The sequence below is a fragment of the Capricornis sumatraensis genome, chromosome 2 (genome assembly GCF_032405125.1).
Source record: "Capricornis sumatraensis isolate serow.1 chromosome 2, serow.2, whole genome shotgun sequence".
NCBI classification, from domain to species: Eukaryota; Metazoa; Chordata; class Mammalia; order Artiodactyla; family Bovidae; genus Capricornis; species Capricornis sumatraensis.
Window position 1 is genome coordinate 55,346,628 of NC_091070.1, and position 17,426 is coordinate 55,364,053.

The window sequence follows — 17,426 nt, forward strand, 5'->3', positions numbered from 1 at the left end:
ATCCCATCATCTTGCTGCTGCTAAGTCACTTCAGTCGTGTCTGACTCTGTGTGACCCCATAGACGGCAGCCCACCAGGCTCCCCTGTCCCTGGGATTCTCCAAGCAAGAACACTGGAGTGGGTTGCCATTTCCTTCTCCAATGCATGAAAGTGAAAAGTGAAAGGGAAGTCGCTCAGTCGTGTCCAACCCTCAGCCACCCCATGGACTGCAGCCTTCCAGGCTTGTCCATCCATGGGATTTTCCAGGCAGGAGTACTGGAGTGGGGTGCCATTGCCTTCTCCGCCCATCATCTTTAGAAGCAAATTTAAAGATGAGCAGGCCCTTCACAAAAGAGGATGTCCAGCCACTGAGAAAAGTGTTCAACATCACTGCTCACTAGGGGCAGAAGAATTAAACCTCAGTAAGGAACTTGCCTGGTGGTCCAGTAGTTAAGACTTTAAGACTGTGTACTGCAGGTGATATGAATTCAGTCTGTTGTTAGGGAACTAAGATCCCACATGTCAATCATTGCCACCCCCCACCCCCCAAAAAAGAAAAATCTCAGTGAGATGCAGCTGAACACTCCTCAGAGTTGGCTGAAAAGAAAAATATCTAGCAATAGCAAGTTTGGGTCAGGATGTAGAGTAACTGAACTCTCATATGGTGCTGGTGGAGTGTAAAATGGCAAAAACATTCTGAAGAAGTTTTGTAGTGTCCGCCAAAGCTAAATATACACTTCCTCTGTGGCCCAGGAATTCAACTTCTAGGTTTAAATCTGCTAGAATCAGTTCCATTTGTCTACCTAAATGCTGCTATGAGAATTTTTCTGGTAGTTCCATTCATAATAATCCACACAGGAAACAGTCCCCAAATGTCCAGCAAGAGTGGATAAGCAGATGTTGCTGTGTTCCCATAATGGAACATTACGCAGCAAGGGAAAAAATGGACTGCTGTGTGTGACAGCATGGGCAAATCTCACAGCATTATGGTCAGAGAAAGAAACTAAACGAAGAAGAACACCTGCTGTGTGGTTCAGAAAACACAGAGTTTAAGAGCAGGTAACACTAGGCTAAGGTGATAAAAACTAGAGTAGGGATTACTTCCGGCGTGAGAGTCTATTAACTGGGAAGGAGTACAGGTGATGGAAATGTTCTGTCTGCATCTGGATGCCAGGTACGTGCGTGTACACATCTGTAGACTCAGTGAGTCTTCCTGGGAGACTTGTTCACTTTGTTGTATGTAAGTTATGCTGATAGAAATGACTGGAAAGAAAAGTGAATTAGAATGACTCATCTGTGAGTTGGATCCTGTGCCCTTGGCATTTGAGGTCTGAGGACAGATGGGACAGTGCAGGGGACAGAAGCGGAAGGAAAAAGATTTTAGTGTGGCATTTGCTCTGACATCCCTCTTGGAGCAGCCCAGAGCCAGTGGCATGGGCTACTTCTTTGAGAAGCACATCAATTCAAATTTTATAAAAAGCCATTTGGAGCTTACCTGTGCCAGGCACTGTCTGAGGATTCTCTTCTCTTTAGAAGGATCTAGAGATTTACTCCCAAGTAGAAGTATGGCTTTTGGATGAAACCTAATAGAAAGTCTGGTGGGCTTCTTTTTTTTTTTTTTTTTTCCAATCCCCAGGGGTGGCTGCTCGAGAGACAGCCCAAGCTCTGAAAACACTGGCCCAGGCTGCCCGGGGCGTGGCTGCATCCACAAGTGACCCGGCGGCTGCCCACGCCATGTTGGATTCTGCCCGGGACGTGATGGAGGGCTCGGCCATGCTCATCCAAGAGGCCAAGCAGGCCCTGATTGCACCTGGAGACGCCGAGAGTCAGCAGAGACTAGCTCAGGTGAGGCCCAGAACTGGCAGCTAAGGTCACCATCACGGTGACATGTTGACAGGCTGTCACCCAGTAATGAGCACCTTCAAAAGCTTTGCCTAGTAGCCCCCGTAACGTGAGATCTTCTTAATTCAGTCAACAGAAAGTACAGGGGTTTTGTCGAGGCCTGTGCTCGGAGCTTGAAGGGCCTGGTCACAGCAAGCTGGTCTTGGCCCGAATGCGCTTACACGTATCCCTCTTCCTGGCCTGGGAGGTGAGGTAGATACACTTGGTTTAGAAACTCAACACTTTAAACTCTCTCTAGTGCTTCTTCAGATGAGTCTTCCCAGAGAGTGCAGACGTAGAGCCTCGCAGCGTGTGGGCAAACTCCAAGCTGGTCTGGAAGAGCTCAGAGCGCCCCTCCAGCCCTTGAGCTGGGGGAGGTGTGGAGGTGATGGCACCAGAGGGTCACTGGGCAGAAATTCATAACAGGCCTGCAAACGGTGATCCAAAGAGCTCGGGGCCTCCTTCTACCTCGGGCCCTCTGCAGGCCTCCCTAGCAGGGAACTATTTCTCTTTCTCTTGGTATTGGCTGTCTTTGTCTTGGAACCTGACAGAATATTGGAGGCTTGTGTTTGAGTCAGAGTCAGGACTTGGCCTGGCCTCCAGTGCTGTAGTCACACCTGGTGCCAAGACACAGGATGTTCCCCCGAGTGAGAGGCCTAAATACCCTGCTGCTGCTGAGTCGCTTCAGTCGTGTCCGACTCTGTGCGACCCTATAGATGGCAGCCCACCAGGCTCCCCCGTCCCCGGGATTCTCCAGGCAAGAACACTGGAGTGGCTTGCCATTTCCTTCTCCAATGCATCAAAGTGAAAAGTGAAAGTGAAGTCGCTCAGTCATGTCTGACTCTTAGCGACCCCATGGACTGCAGCCCACCAGGCTCCTCCATCCATGGGATTTTCCAGGCAAGAGTACTGGAGTGGGGTGCCATTGCCTTCTGCGCTAAATACCCTGATGCAGTGGTAAACAGTGTCAGGTGGGCGCTGGCAGGTCCTTTCCCTGTCTCTTTTAGCTCTGCTCACTCCCAGCACATGTGCAAGTCTGTCTGCCCTGGAAGCTGCTTTCTGACAGGGCTTTTCTCCCTCTGTGTATTCAGGTGGCCAAAGCCGTTTCTCACTCCTTGAATAACTGTGTGAACTGTCTCCCTGGGCAGAAGGATGTGGATGTGGCCTTGAAGAGCATTGGGGAGTCAAGCAAGAAGCTGCTGGTGGACTCGGTGAGAGGTTTTGGCTCGGGAAGGGGTACCTTTGGGCCTGGGCTCACCTCAGGTGCAGGTGGGATCTTCTCCCCTCCAGGGACCCTTTGAGTAGCTAGCCTTCTCTTAGGGGGTCCTGGTTTTCCTGCCTATTTGCCTTTTCCTTATTTTGCTTTCTGATCAGCCGAATTCCCAGGTAGAGCTTCTAAAATTTATTTTTTCCTTGAGCCCACGTTGTCATTCGATCTCGGGTTATCCCTGTGAGCCAAGAATGGGGCAGGCTGTTGAGGGGGAGGGTTTGGATCATCTGACCTCTCCTCAGGACATTTCAGGCCATGACAGTCAGTGATAAAGGGACGCAAGTGTCTGGAACTCACTGAAAGAGTGAGTGGTCTGTGGGATTTCATTTTGGAGCTTGTTCCCTTCTTTTTTTGTAAGCCCGCTTTGGGGGGACTTGGTCTTCTTCATCTCTGTTTCTTCTCTGCTGCATGCTTGGCACATAACCAGGTACGCAGACAGTGGGTGTGGTGTGACTCATATAATCTAGCTTAACTCTCTAGAACTTTCTACCAACAGTTACAGTTCTGCCAGTGGCACTTCTGAGGGAAAGCTATATTGTTAGCAGAGACCAACTGATGAATAAAATTGGTGGCTATTAGTTTGGAAAAATAGGATTTAAAGGTTAATAGCATCTGTCTGCCTTTTAGTTCCAGAAAGCTAAAACTTTGCAAGTTTCCATCTGAGAATGCCAAGATAGAGCGTGGGTTCAGAGAGCAGATTCCAGAGTCAGGTTGTCCAGGTATGAATCTTGACTATGCAGCTAGGAGCACAGAAGCCCTGTGGAAAGCCGTCCTTAACTATTTTTAGATCCACCCTGTCTAGCACTGAATAAGTGTTCAACAAATTTAAGTGAATGAGTGAATGGGTGTATTTTTTTGAAAGTCAGACTTAACGTGGGCTCAGACCGCACAGAGCCTTTTCACCTAAACGATTCAGAAATGCATCCTGGGGAGCCTGTCTCCCCTCTGCAGCGTCCACTGTTCCTCCTACACTCAGAAAAACTCTTTCCGCAATGTGCCCTCCGTTCCCACAGTTACCTCCAAGCACAAAGCCCTTCCAGGAAGCCCAGAGTGAACTGAACCAAGCAGCCGCCGATCTGAACCAGTCTGCGGGGGAAGTGGTCCATGCCACCCGGGGCCAGAGTGGAGAGCTGGCCGCAGCCTCCGGGAAGTTCAGTGATGACTTCGACGAGTTCCTTGATGCTGGCATTGAGATGGCAGGCCAGGCGCAGGTGAGAGGGAGGGCTGTTGCTAAGTGGAGCTGACCCTTGCCTCTTGCCTCTGGTGGACTGTCAGCCCCTGAGGCTAAGTGGCACGTAGGAGCTGGGAAGCTGTGAACAGCCCACGGCTTTACATTATCTTTGATGCTCAGAGAGCTTCGTGAGCTTACAGGAATGGCATTCCCAAAGATGCTATTAGCTGATGTGTGAGATAAAGATGACCGATAACTTCTCCCATGATCTTCCAATAGAATTGATCATCTTATACTGTTTGAAAGGAGGGCAGAGGAGAGAAGGAGGAGAGCCCTGCATCCTATACTTCAAATGTAGTATGGTACTATTAAAAACTCATGTTATTTGAGGTTCGGTGCGTCCATTTGAAAAGGTTGTGTCTAACCCTGAGTATCAAGTGATTCAAAATTACCTCCTTCAGATGAATAGATAAACCCCTACTTTAGAACAAGGGAGCATGACTGGTCTGGGGTGAGCTCACTGAGCTATTTATTTGCGAGCTATTTATTTGCTTTGAACTCCCTCAAAGTGGTACCCAGCATGCTTCTTACTCTGTTACATACAAAGGGCTGTTTCTCGGATGGGAAGCCAGGTGAGCAGTGTATTATTTCCAGAGTCAGAAGCTTTTGGGATGCAGTCAGCTCTCAATGTCCAGACAGTGATGGTTGTTGTATGTGCCAGGCTGGGGTGCACCAGCCCCTGGACAACTCCAGCACTGTTGAACAAGATGCTGGAATTGTGGCCTGGTCACTCCCCATCCCACACCCCCCATTAATACCCACACTTGTGATACAGCATAGTTCTTGGCTGACCCACATGGGAATGGATTTCTGTGCCTCTGTGTGCATCTTGGTCTGGGATCTGTTTGGGGAACAGTAGACACTGGGCAGAGTCTCGACACGCTAGGCGTCTGCAGACTAATTGGGCTTCATGCCATCTGTACAGATGACCTCCTAGCTCTGAATGCTGCTTAGGAGAAATGGACAGCCCCTAATTACTTTGGCTCCTTTTCACCTTCCAGACGAAAGAAGACCAGATCCAAGTCATAGGGAACCTCAAGAATATCTCCATGGCCTCCAGCAAGCTACTGTTAGCTGCCAAATCTCTCTCTGTAGACCCAGGAGCCCCCAACGCGAAAAATCTCCTGGCTGCAGCTGCAAGGTAAGTAAGTGTGGAACAAAATGGGCTTTCATGTGTGGTTAAATAACATCAATGTTTGTGAGGTCCGCCTAACATCCTGCTGCTTTTGCTGAGCAAAGAAGCGGTGCTAACCTTCTGTTCTCAGAGTTAGAAACGACAGTGACATAGATGCTGGTGTCTTATTAAATGGGCTCATTTGCATGTGCATTCTCCAATAAAGATGCCTTCTGTCTCCTCTTAAAGCCTTTTCAGGAGGACTTGTTTAGACTGAAGGCCTCCATTGATTTATAAATATGGTGGCTTAAACAGATTTTTTTTTAAGTAGTGCTAATATCATTCAGATTGTGAAAGTACCATATGTTCTTTAAAAAGAAATCAGAAGATGCTGAAAAGTTAAAAAAAAAAAAAAACTAGCCATTCAACATTTCTTGAGTGTTTACTACTATGAGCCTGGCACCCATGTTAATTAGCTGGATTTAAACATGGTCACTTCGTCACGTGCAGAAGGCCTCAAAGTCAGGATGGATGGGGTGGTGATGAGAGTAAATTGGGGGAATATATTAAAACATGAATCTGACCTTGGGATGATGTGAATGTCCTTCTTTGCTGTTGTCTTCACCCAAGGAAGTAGGTAATACGATATAATTTCTGCCCCAGGTCCACTCTGGCAATTTAGTTCAGTGACTAGTGATTAAATGCTGGTATCTGGAGAAGCTGCAATGATAGCTAAGGAAGATTTTATGTTGGTAATCCCACATTCGTATTCCTGAACCAAGGGGGTAGGGTGTCCTGTAATTCTGTGGTGGTATAGGCCTGTTTTCTTAGCCTTACTTAGTATCACTTTATCGGAAGCCTAACAGCAGTGAAGGATTAAAGGCAGGACAGTTAGGGTCTGTAGCCTAATGGGAAACATTTTCAAAGTATGCAGATGAGTGATTGTTAAAAAGCATGGCTTGAATTCTACTTAAAATTTTTAAAATTTGGTTTTGTTTGCTTATTTGTTTTTCAATGTCTTTATCTCTCCTGGCTTTTTTTTTAAGTTGTCAGAATCAGGAGTCCCAAATTCTAGTACAGACTTCAATGCTTGACTAAGTAGGTTACTTTGGTCAGACCACTCAACCCATCTTAACTTTCCCATTCACAAAATAGGAATGTGTATAGCCCACATCACCCTTGAGCTCTGTTCCATTCCCAATAGACAAGGTATCTTGGTACCACTGGTTAATACCTGTCTCTGGTCTCCTCTTTGTTTGCAGTATTATTTTTTATGGGGGGATTTAGATAATTTCAGAGCAACTCCCTTGAAAACTTTTGAGTTTCTTTATTCATTCTCATCAACATACTTTGAGTGCTAAGTTGCTTCAGTCGTGTCCGACACTGCAACCCTGTGGACTGTAGCCCTCCAGACTCCTCCGTCTGTGGCATTCTCCAGGCAAGAATACTGGAGTGGTTTGCCATGCCCTCCTTCAGGGGATCTGCAGGTGGGTTCTTTACCACTAGTGCCCCCTGGGAGGCCCAAACGTACTTTACCTTCAAACAACAGTGAGAGCCACTAGGTGATGGGATACATACTCACATCTCCCCACCTCCATCTTGTGGTTTGCTTGTGATTGTTCCAGCAGGTGCATGCCCTCCTGACCTCAGGGTGGGGATGAGGAGGAACAGTGATATCCTTTCTGTTGAGCAGCTATTTCTGATATGCTGCTGCTGCTAAGTCGCTTCAGTCATGTCCGACTCTGTGCGACCCCAGAGACGGCAACCCAGGCTCCCCCGTCCCTGGGATTCTCCAGGCAAAAACACTGGAATGGGTTGCCATTTCCTTCTCCAATGCATGAAAGTGAAAAGTGAAAGTGAAGTCGCTCAGTCATGTCCGACTCCTAGCGACCCCATGGACTGCAGCCTACCATGCTCCTCCGTCCATGCAATTTGCCAGGCAAGAGTACTGGAGTGGGGTGCCATTGCCTTCTCCATTTCTGATATAAAACCCTCTTAATTACTTTTTTTTCCAAGAACAGCCTTTGGATAAGGCAGCTAATGTTTCCAGGTACCTAAACTCAGTTGTTTTTTGTTATCTTCAATTTTTTGTCCCTTTTCAAAATTACAGTTTCCAACTCAGAGGCATGTTGTCATCTCTCATAAATTGTGGGAAGGAGAGGAGAGTATAAATGGACATTTTGAAAGCCCCTTAAAAAAGGGACTCCGGGACCTGAAAGCTTATTGCTGGTGTCCTTGCTCCGTGAGTGTCTGCACGCCCCCTGGTGGTTACATTGAGGAAGGGCCCTGGAGGTGAGGTGAGAAAGCTTCCGTTGCCCTGTCTGTCCTGGCTTTCAGCAGTTGATAGGGAGAATTCCCAGCCTGATGGTTCCACAGCCAAGTCAGCACTCAGAAATCATCACGTGAATTGATAGTCTTGGGTTAGAACTGCTGCAGGAAGTTGCTGGCCTTTTCTCCTTGGCTTCTTGGCAAGCTCGGCTCCCTGGGGTATTTTCCCAGTGGGAGCTTGCCTGTGTGAGTCAGGCCAGCTCCTCTTTGGGGTAAAGCTCTGCCCACTGGGGTGCAATCATTCATTCTCTTGTTACTTCATTTGTTCATTAATCCAATTTTTGTTGCATGCCTGATATGGGCCCAGTGGTGGGCACACACTGTGAGTAAGAAAGGACAGCCCTGGTCCAGTCAAGACAGGCCCACCCAGGGCATACCACCGCCGTTCTCTCTGGGCCTCACAAAAGTCCTGTGCAGAAGCACCTTTGGAGCTGGGTAGCAGGAATCTGATGGTTATTGTCCTCATCTGCAGTCCCACTGGCCTCCCTATTTTCGAGACAGCCATGCCCTCCCTGTCCGTGTGGATGTCCAAAGACCCCAGACATGCCACTGTAGGGACCCACACCTGGACCGACTCAGCTCCACCCTGCTCCTGTGTCAGCAGACTGGAACCCTTTCTTTGTTCTTTCTAGTCACCATGATTCTTCCTGCTTTTGGAAAAAAAAAATAATGATTTACTTCTGGGAGAGCAGTAGAGTATGTGGGTGTTTTGCTCTGCTTATTCTGCATTTGAGCCCTGGTACAAACTGGTCCCTTGGTTTCTGATGCCTCGTGGGGAGGAATCCATTTTCTGTGAAGTGTCTGGTTTGTTGTTGTTCTTCCCATGTAAATGCTTGGCTCCAGCTCTTTTCTGGCCAGTTGGGTGGGCTGGAGACTCTCTGTAAATTGTTTATCAGCTTTTTCTGTGACTTGGGGCTGGTTTGATGCTCCCTGAACTTAGTCAAGGAAGTGAAAAGCCAATCTGCAGTGGCGAAAAATAAAAAAAGGAGTGTTCTACCTCCAAGCACCCCCAAGCTGCTTCTCAGACTACAGTCACCCTGCTCAAAAGGCCTCCTGGGAGCTGAAGACTTGACGCCCACTGCCGCCAGCAGCAGGACCGTCCTAAGCCAGGAGTTCAGCGGCTTTCTGGTTTCCCCAGGGCTTGCTAGGACCTTGCAGGAGGTGCCTCTTCCCACGCTGCCCTTTGCCTTGAGGTTCCTGCCAGGCAGGCATCTTTCTGGCTCCAGAGATGGTGAAAAAGGATGACCCAGCAAACAGCAATTCCGTGCTATAAAGTAGAAAAGTGTACACTGGGCCTTCTGTCTCTCAGCCTCCTCTACAGCGTTCTGTTTCCATTATCCAAATTGGGATCTTGCTGAGCCCTGACTTTACAATTGCTCTGGTCCCTGTCTGGCGCTCCCTAATAGGCAGAGCCCACACCTGTGGTCAAGGCTTTACTTCTCTTTCACTCCCAGCGAGTCCTGCCTGTGTCCCGCCAGTCCTGTCTGATGTCACACCCCCATCACGGCTTCCTTTGGTGCACCTTCATGTCTTGTCTGTGCATTATCTTGCCTCTCCAACTGGATTGCTAGCATCTTGCTTTCCTGGAGAGCTTTAAACTGGATTATTTTTTTACTCCCCATGCCTGTGATGGTAGGACCCGGGGAATACCAAAGGTTAAATTTTGGTTTGCTCTTTGCTGCCTTCCTAAGCACATCCTCCTTTAAGGATGGGAATTGTCTGAAGTTGCTTTATTCTCTCCAAGCTCACTCGCTATTGGATGCTTAATGGATCATCATGAGCACAAATTGATTGATTTTCTTCTCTCACCTCTGCCCCAATTCCCTGTCTACATGCAGTCTCCTTCCAGAGCTCACAAACTCCTGCCTGAATCGATTTAGTATCTCTGAACACTAACTGGCTGTAGGTTAGAAAGCCTTTAACATCTAAGGTTGTAGATTCCAATTGTTTAAAGACAGAGAGTAGCTACATATGCTTAGATAAAGAATGAATTATAAGAAAACACTATCTCTAGATGATGAAATTATGGTTATTTAATTTTTTGTATTTTTAAAATGAATTTGTATAGCTTTGTTCTTTACCAAAAAAACTATGGGGAACATAAAAATAACTACAATTCAAGCCTAATGGGATTTACATGTAACACGGGAAGCATGCAACTAATTTTGGCCATATTGTTATGATGATGTGAGTTGGTTGGTTCGTATTGTTTTAGTCAATTTACTAAAACCTTTGCTTTAAAATAATATTGTTTGGGGATTCCCTGGTGGTCTAGTGCTTAGGACTTGGCACTCTCACTCCTGCGGCCCAGGTTCAGTCCCTGGTCAGGGAACTAGATCTGCAAGCCGATCAGTGGCAAGAAATAGTAATAATAAATTTTAAAAATAATATTGTAAAATCACTTACCATTTTGATATCGGTGCATATGGTTTACATGTTTATATATTCTTTATATATATTTATATATTCTTTTCTAACATTAACTTATTGTATATCATGAATATTCTATGATACAAGGAATATGATATCATGACTTAACAGATCTTCAGAATTGTGTTGTAGACTGTGTTAGTCATCCTTTATTGTTGCATGTTTGGGTTTTCTCTAATCCTGTGCTCTTATGAATATGTTTTATAGTTTGAACCATAAAAATACTATTTCCAATTGTCAGATCTACATAACTAATTGTCTCTGTAGGTTTTTTATTTAGCTATGCAATTCACACTCTAAAATGATTTATGAGGATAAATGATACCTAAATAATGCTTTTCAGTCATGGATCAGTATTACGAGATGACTCATTCAGACAAGCAGTGCCATGCTGGCACTGTTATGGATTATCCAACCACAAACCCTTAGTCTGTTGTTGTTTTTTTTAACCCCAGGTTTTTATTTGAAATTTTTTACTTCTAAAAAATATTTGACGTAGGCCAATGAATAGCTACATAGTCTCTGAATTCACCAACTGTAAGCACTTGGGTTTTCATTATTATTATTATTGGAGTATAATTGCTTTACAGTGCTGTGTCAGTTTCTGCTGTACAATAAAATTAATCAGCCATGTGTATACATAGACCCCTCTTTTTGGATTTCCTTCCCATTTAGGTCACCACAGAACACTGAACAGAGTTCCCTGTGCTGTACAGTAGGTTCTCATTAGTTATCTATTTTATACATAATAGTGTGTTTTTGTTTTGGGGTTTTTCTTTTTCGGCTGCACCACGAGGCTTATGGGATCTTAGTTCCCTGACCAGCTGTCGAACCTGGGCCCACAGCAGTGAAAGCACTGAATCTTAACTGCTTAACCACCAGGGAATTCCCATGAATACCTAGTTTCTAATGGAAATATCTTTATATAAAGACCACGCTTTTTAACGTAGATAAATGGGGAGCATTGAAAGAAGCTAAATGGAAAGCTTGTGTGATATGTGGAAATATTCCCCAAATGATTGTCATCCTAGTTGGGGCCTTTTTGCACCCTTTGCCATGTTGACACATGTAGCCTGCCCACTCTAAAATGTGTCTTGAAGGCTGCCACACAGAACATGGTGCTGAACTCTCTGGGAGCCCCTGCCAATGAATACGTCATGAACTGCACCCTCCAAAGGTGGTCCCGACTGAAGACTGTCCTGCTGTCTCACATGTCTTTGTTTTGCTTTGCACCTGGAAGACACCATAGTTAAGCACTTTTCCCCAAATAAATGAATCAATCTTTTTTGTTTTTTAAAATGAATCAATCTTACAGAAACTATTTGAGGATTCTTTCTTGAGTTGAGGAATGTTTTCCTTCTTCCCATCATTCTTGCTAAGTTTAAAATTCAAAGCAGTAGCTCCTCATCAAATAATTAAGCTGATTGCCTTGGTACATTGGCAACATCACTTTCCATCTAATTTGATATTCTGTGGGAAGCTGCAAAGCCAATTTAACTAATAAAATGAGGCATTTTTATATTAGACAGTGTTAATGATTAGCAGCAATGTGCATCCTGTTTTTATTTTGTTAGTTTAAGTTGCCCATTAGCTGCAGTGGTTACCGACTGAATAGCATTCAGGGTCCTGCCAAAGGTACAGACCAGTTATCACCCGGCAGAAAAATGGTTTTGGATCTGGCGCTGGAGTCAGATAAGCATGGGTTTAAGTCTTGTTTTTGCACCTTATTGTAACATCTCCTTATGGAATTATCTCGTGTCTCTCTCTGTCTCTCTCTTTCTCTCTCTGTTTTTTCCGTTTATAAAAACAAGGGTACTGTATTCAATTTTAAGACCTAGTGTAAAGGTGTAGTAATCCAAACAGTGTGATATTGGTGAAAGGTTAGACACACAGTTCAATGGAATAGAACAGAATCCATAAGTAGACCCACACAAATATGGTCAACTGATTGTCAACAAAATTACAAAGCAATTCAAATCAGGAAGGATGGCATTTTATTTTTTTTATTATATTTTTATAACTTTTTTTTTTATTTTACTTTATTTTACTTTGCAGTACTGTATTGGTTTTGCCATACATCAACATGAATCCACCACAGGTGTACATGAGTTCCCAATCCTGAACCCCGCTCCCTCCTCCCTCCTCATACCATCTCTCTGGGTCATCCCAGTGCACCAGCCCCAAGCATCCTGTATCCTGCATCAAACCTAGACCAGTGATTCGATTCTTACTTGATATTATACATGTTTCAATGCCATTCTCCCAAATCATCCCACCCTCTCCCTCTCCCACAGAGTCCAAAAGTCCATTCTATACATCTGTGTCTCTTCTGCTGTCTCTCATACAGCGTTATCATTACCATCTTTCTAAATTCCATATATAGGCATTAGTATACTGTATTGGTGTTTTTCTTTCTGGCTTACTTCACTCTATAATCGGCTCCAGTTTCATCCACCTCATTAGAACTGATTCAAATGTATTCTTTTTAATGACTGAGTAATACTCCATTGTGTATATGTACCACAGCTTTCTTATCCATTCATCTGCTGATGGACATCTAGGTTGCTTCCATGTGCTGGCTATTATAAACAGTGCTGCAATGAACATTGGGATACACATGTCTCTTTCAGTTCTGGTTTCCTTGGTGTGTATGCCCAGCAGTGGGATTGCTGGGTCATAAGGCAGTTCTATTTCCAGTTTTTTTAAGGAATCTCCACACTGTTCTCCATAGTGGCTGTACTAGTTTGCATTCCCACCAACAGTGTAAGAGGGTTCCCTTTTCTCCACACCCTCTCCAGCATTTATTGCTTGTAGACTTTTGGATCACAGTCATTCTGACTGGTTTGAAATGGTACCTCATTGTGGTCTTGATTTGCATTTCTCTGATAATGAGTGATGTTGAGCATCTTTTCATGTGTTTTGGCATTTTAAAAGGTAATGGAATAATTAGACCTCCATATATCCCCCCCAAACAAGTCTATTCTAGAGGAGATCAGTCCTGGGTGTTCTTTGGAAGGACTGATGCTAAAGCTGAAACTCCAAAACTTTGGCCACCTCATGTGAAGAGTTAACTCACTGGAAAAGACCCTGATGCTGGGAGGGATTGGGGGCAGGAGGAGAAGGGGATGACAGAGGATGAGATAGCTGGATGGCATCACCGACTCAATGGACATGAGTTTGGGTGAACTCTGGGAGTTGGTGATGCTACAATTCATGGGGTCGCAAAGAGTCACATGACTGAGCAACTGAACTGAACTGATATTCCCCCTGCCATTAAAATCTGGATCAAAAAGGTAATGGAATACTTAGACCTCCATATATCCCCCCCGCCATTAAAATCTGGATCCATATTTCACACCTTATTAAAGGAATTAACTCAGAATGGACCATACCTTTCTAAAATACATCCATGGCTTGACCTAAACAGTGACTGCCCAGGAAGAACTGCCCAGGGAGAACCCTTGCCAATGAAGAAAAAATTCTGGGCTGTGTCTTAAGTTCTTAGAAGAATAGAAACACATATAAAATCATCTAAGAATCTCTGGTTCCTATTAATGTTAACAAAGAAAATAGCTCTTTTAAAGAGTGATTTTGGTATAGCTTCTAGGAACTGGTCAATCAGGTAGAAATGAAAGGAAAGAAGAGGTTTTAAAATCATAAGGCACAGTTTACAGTGTGACTATTTTAAAATATACAGAATAGTCCAAACTACATAAAGGCTGTCCAAAATAGCCTGGCTGAGATCATCCTATTCCTGATGGGCTGCTAGTGAAGGATATTGACTTCAATGTTAACAGGAACTCTTTGCTATTTGCGACTTCGTTATGACTTCTTTCTTATGAGTATATGGCCACACTTTTCTTGCTGCTGCTGCTAAGTCACTTCAGTTGTGTCCGACTCTGTGTGACCCCATAGATGGCAGCCCACCAGGCTCCCCCATCCCTGGGATTCTCCAGGCAAAAACACTGGAGTGGGTTGCCATTTCCTTCTCCAATGCATGAAAGTGAAAAGTGAAAGGGAAGTCGCTCAGTCGTGTCCGACTCTTCGCGACCCCATGGACCACAGCCTACCAGGCTCCTCTGTCCATGGGATTTTCCAGGCAAGAGTACTGGAGTGGGGTGCCATCGCCTTCTCCGACGCTTTTCTTAAGAGAGCTATTAGTACTTTTAAGGGTAAATCAGTGAATAAATAATGAGAAGCAAGGTGTGGATTCTCATTCTCTCTTCTCTGTGATTTATTTTTGGTTTAGAGCCTTGTGAAAGAGCTCTCATGGGGACCGCAGCCTTTATAGTGAATTAATTGTAGTCCTGTCGAACCCACAAAACATCATTGGGTAAATTTCTGTTGATCTTTACAAAACACAACCCAAAATGCTCTTCCTGTTTCTGTCTCAGAGCTGTGACTGAGAGCATCAACCAGCTCATCACACTGTGCACGCAGCAAGCTCCTGGCCAGAAGGAATGTGATAACGCCCTGCGGGAACTCGAGGTGGGTCCCTGGAAAGGCTGCTGAGGATTTAAGAGCATGTGTCTGTTTGTCCTTTCCCTCCAGGGTCAGGTTCTTCTCCTTGATTGCCTTTTATCTTTTTTAGGAAACTTATGGGGCCAAAGTTCTAATCTTGAATTCCATCCATCTAGTGGGATGGAATTCAAGAAAAATTAGATTTGGTGAGGTTATCACCCCTGCTTCCGTATTTCCTCTAAGAGTTGTTTTTTTAAGAGAGTCTTTACTTCAAACAGGAAGAGGCCTCTGGTATTGAATGGAGGCTGAGAATGAGTAATTTCTACCTAAAAAGTTTGAGAGTGATTTTTCTAGAGCTTTTGGGAGAAGCTAGGGTAGAGTACTTTTTGAGTAAAAATGGTCTTCTTGTACATTTGATTTTGTAGCATGAAAAAGATACATTAGAAAAAACCCAAGAGTAACACTTACTACTATGAAGGTGGCCATGAGGCCCCTGGTGGCCCAGAACACTGGGTGGGTGCTAATCAATTTATATTCATACTTAGGGTTTATTTTTCATGGAAAATTTATTTATGCCCGTAGAGTATATGTGGGTAAAAATAAAATCAGTGTGCCCACTTGTCCATAAAGCAGTCTTAACCAATTCAGGTTGTATTGTTTATCTCAGTAGATGTGGCTTGGTCATACCCTATGTACCTTTAGTTTTCTGAAATAGGAATACTTACCATGTGAGAGAGGGTGGGCTAGGGGTGGAGAGGAGAGTGAATTGCACCTTCAGAAGGGCCTGACTGAGACCCAGGTTGTGGATCAGGCCACTGATGCAGCTGAAATTCCTCCCAGGAATGTGTGTAATGAGCGATTGTGATCAGAATTCTGTGATAATTGGTATTTTTTGTTGTTTCCCTTGTTCTAAGTCTGGGTTGCTTTTTAAGTCATGTTCTCCTTTGTAGACTGTTAAGGGGATGTTGGACAATCCCAATGAACCCGTCAGTGACCTCTCTTACTTTGACTGCATCGAGAGTGTGATGGAAAATTCCAAGGTGAGCCTGACTTTGCTGTTAGCATCCCTCCCCACTGTGGGAAAGAATCGTGCTTTGTGTGCACAGGCCTGGGGATGCCCATGTCTTTAAAAGGCTCATGGTGCCTTTGCCCGGGTGTTTCTCAAACCTAGCCATGCATCGTAATCACCTGGGGGTCTTGTTGAACACAGATTGCTAGGCCACACCCACACCCCTAAGTTTCTGATTCAGTACCTCCCAAAATGGGCGAGATTGTGCATTTCTGACCAGTTCCCAGGTCTGGCCATGTGGTCCAGGAGCCACACTCTGAGAACCACTGCTTATACCCTCTCAGGGATGAGTCTTACTGTGAATCTAAGCATGTATGTCCATCACCTGGGACTGCATGCTGGCGAAAGCCTATCAATGACCGTATACGAGACTGTCCTGTGTGTTCCTGTTACCATCCGTTTATGGCATGTGTTCTCAAGGGACATGAAAATTTGTGGGTGTTTTGGGGGTGCAAGCAGTGAAAATATCTAAGATAATACAATGGTTTGTATCCTCCCTTCTCCAAATCTTAACCTTGCTCAACAGATTCTGATTTCTTAGTATTTAATTTAATATGCATGGCAATTGGAGGGAGGGTAGTCTAAAAAGTCTTCTTAGCAGAGCAGTAATAATAATATTTTAAAAGGTTGGAGAAAAAAAAAAGGTTGAGAAACACTGACCTTTGGTAGTAACACCAGTGTTTTTGAGAATGTCTCAGGACCAGGTGAAATGAAATGCAAGTCAGCTGAATGGATATTGAGCAGTTGCCATTTGGCTTTGTACGTGGAGTGTTCCTGCGCGTTGGTTTACGTCATGTTTACGTTAGCTCTGGGGAGATAGCAGAGCTCCCCTGGTGGCTCAGTGGTAAGAACTTGCCTGCCAATGCAGAAGATGCACGTTCAACCCCTGGGTCGGGAAGATCCCCTGGAGAAGGAAATGGTAACCCACTCCAGTGTTCTTGCCTGGGAAATCCCCTGGACAGAGGAGCCTGGTGGGCTACAGTCCATGTGGTCGCAAAAGAGCCCAACCTGTCATAGCGACGGAACAACAGCAAGCCTACAATGAGAATGGCTCGGGCTCTTCTGCTTGGAGAGACAGCTGTATTGGTGGTGTCAGGAGGGCTTACTTCAAGCTGGGCTAAGACTAGAGTTTGCTTTGTCCAGCATCCTTTATGGTACTATGGATTGTCTAAACGGAGGCTGCACATGTTTCCCACACTTAGATCCAAAGAAACTGTTCTTCTTAAAGAGGGGTGCAGGGAGAAGGAAAGGAAAATACCGTATATAAAAATACCCACCAACTGCTTTGCAAGTCCTTATGTAAACTGGATTATTTTGTATATCTAGGCAACTTTAGGGAATTTCTTTCTTTCCCCATCCAAGATGGCATCGTGACAAACAAAGAGCTCTGTGTTGTGCTCTAGACGTGAATTTTATAGTCTCCCTAAAGCGTCCCTTGCACATCCTTCAGTTCTACCATCTGTGACCCTGGAAAGTAACACCTGCCTTCCTGGGACGTGAGGAGACTGTAGAAGACACAGCCCCAGATACAGGGCAGACACCCTGCCTCTGCCCCTGTGACCTTCTGTCTACCCTTGTGCAGGGTGCTTGACCTCCCTGGGTTGGATTCTGAATACTAAAATCCCTTTTGACTATTATTTTCAAGACCTCTGAAAAGAGAATA

The 17,426-nt window shown here is 45.0% G+C and overlaps 1 protein-coding gene across 1 annotated transcript in view; it reads left to right on the forward strand.

Moving 5' to 3' along the window:
• TLN2 (talin 2) overlaps window positions 1–17,426 on the forward strand; it is a 208,630-nt gene that overhangs the window by 93,202 nt on the left and 98,002 nt on the right. The window contains exons 26-31 of the mRNA XM_068964068.1: window positions 1,616–1,824; window positions 2,952–3,071; window positions 4,144–4,341; window positions 5,363–5,502; window positions 14,628–14,721; window positions 15,645–15,734. Of these exons, the coding sequence (XP_068820169.1) occupies window positions 1,616–1,824; window positions 2,952–3,071; window positions 4,144–4,341; window positions 5,363–5,502; window positions 14,628–14,721; window positions 15,645–15,734 (851 nt within the window). The remainder of the gene's footprint in view (window positions 1–1,615; window positions 1,825–2,951; window positions 3,072–4,143; window positions 4,342–5,362; window positions 5,503–14,627; window positions 14,722–15,644; window positions 15,735–17,426) is intronic.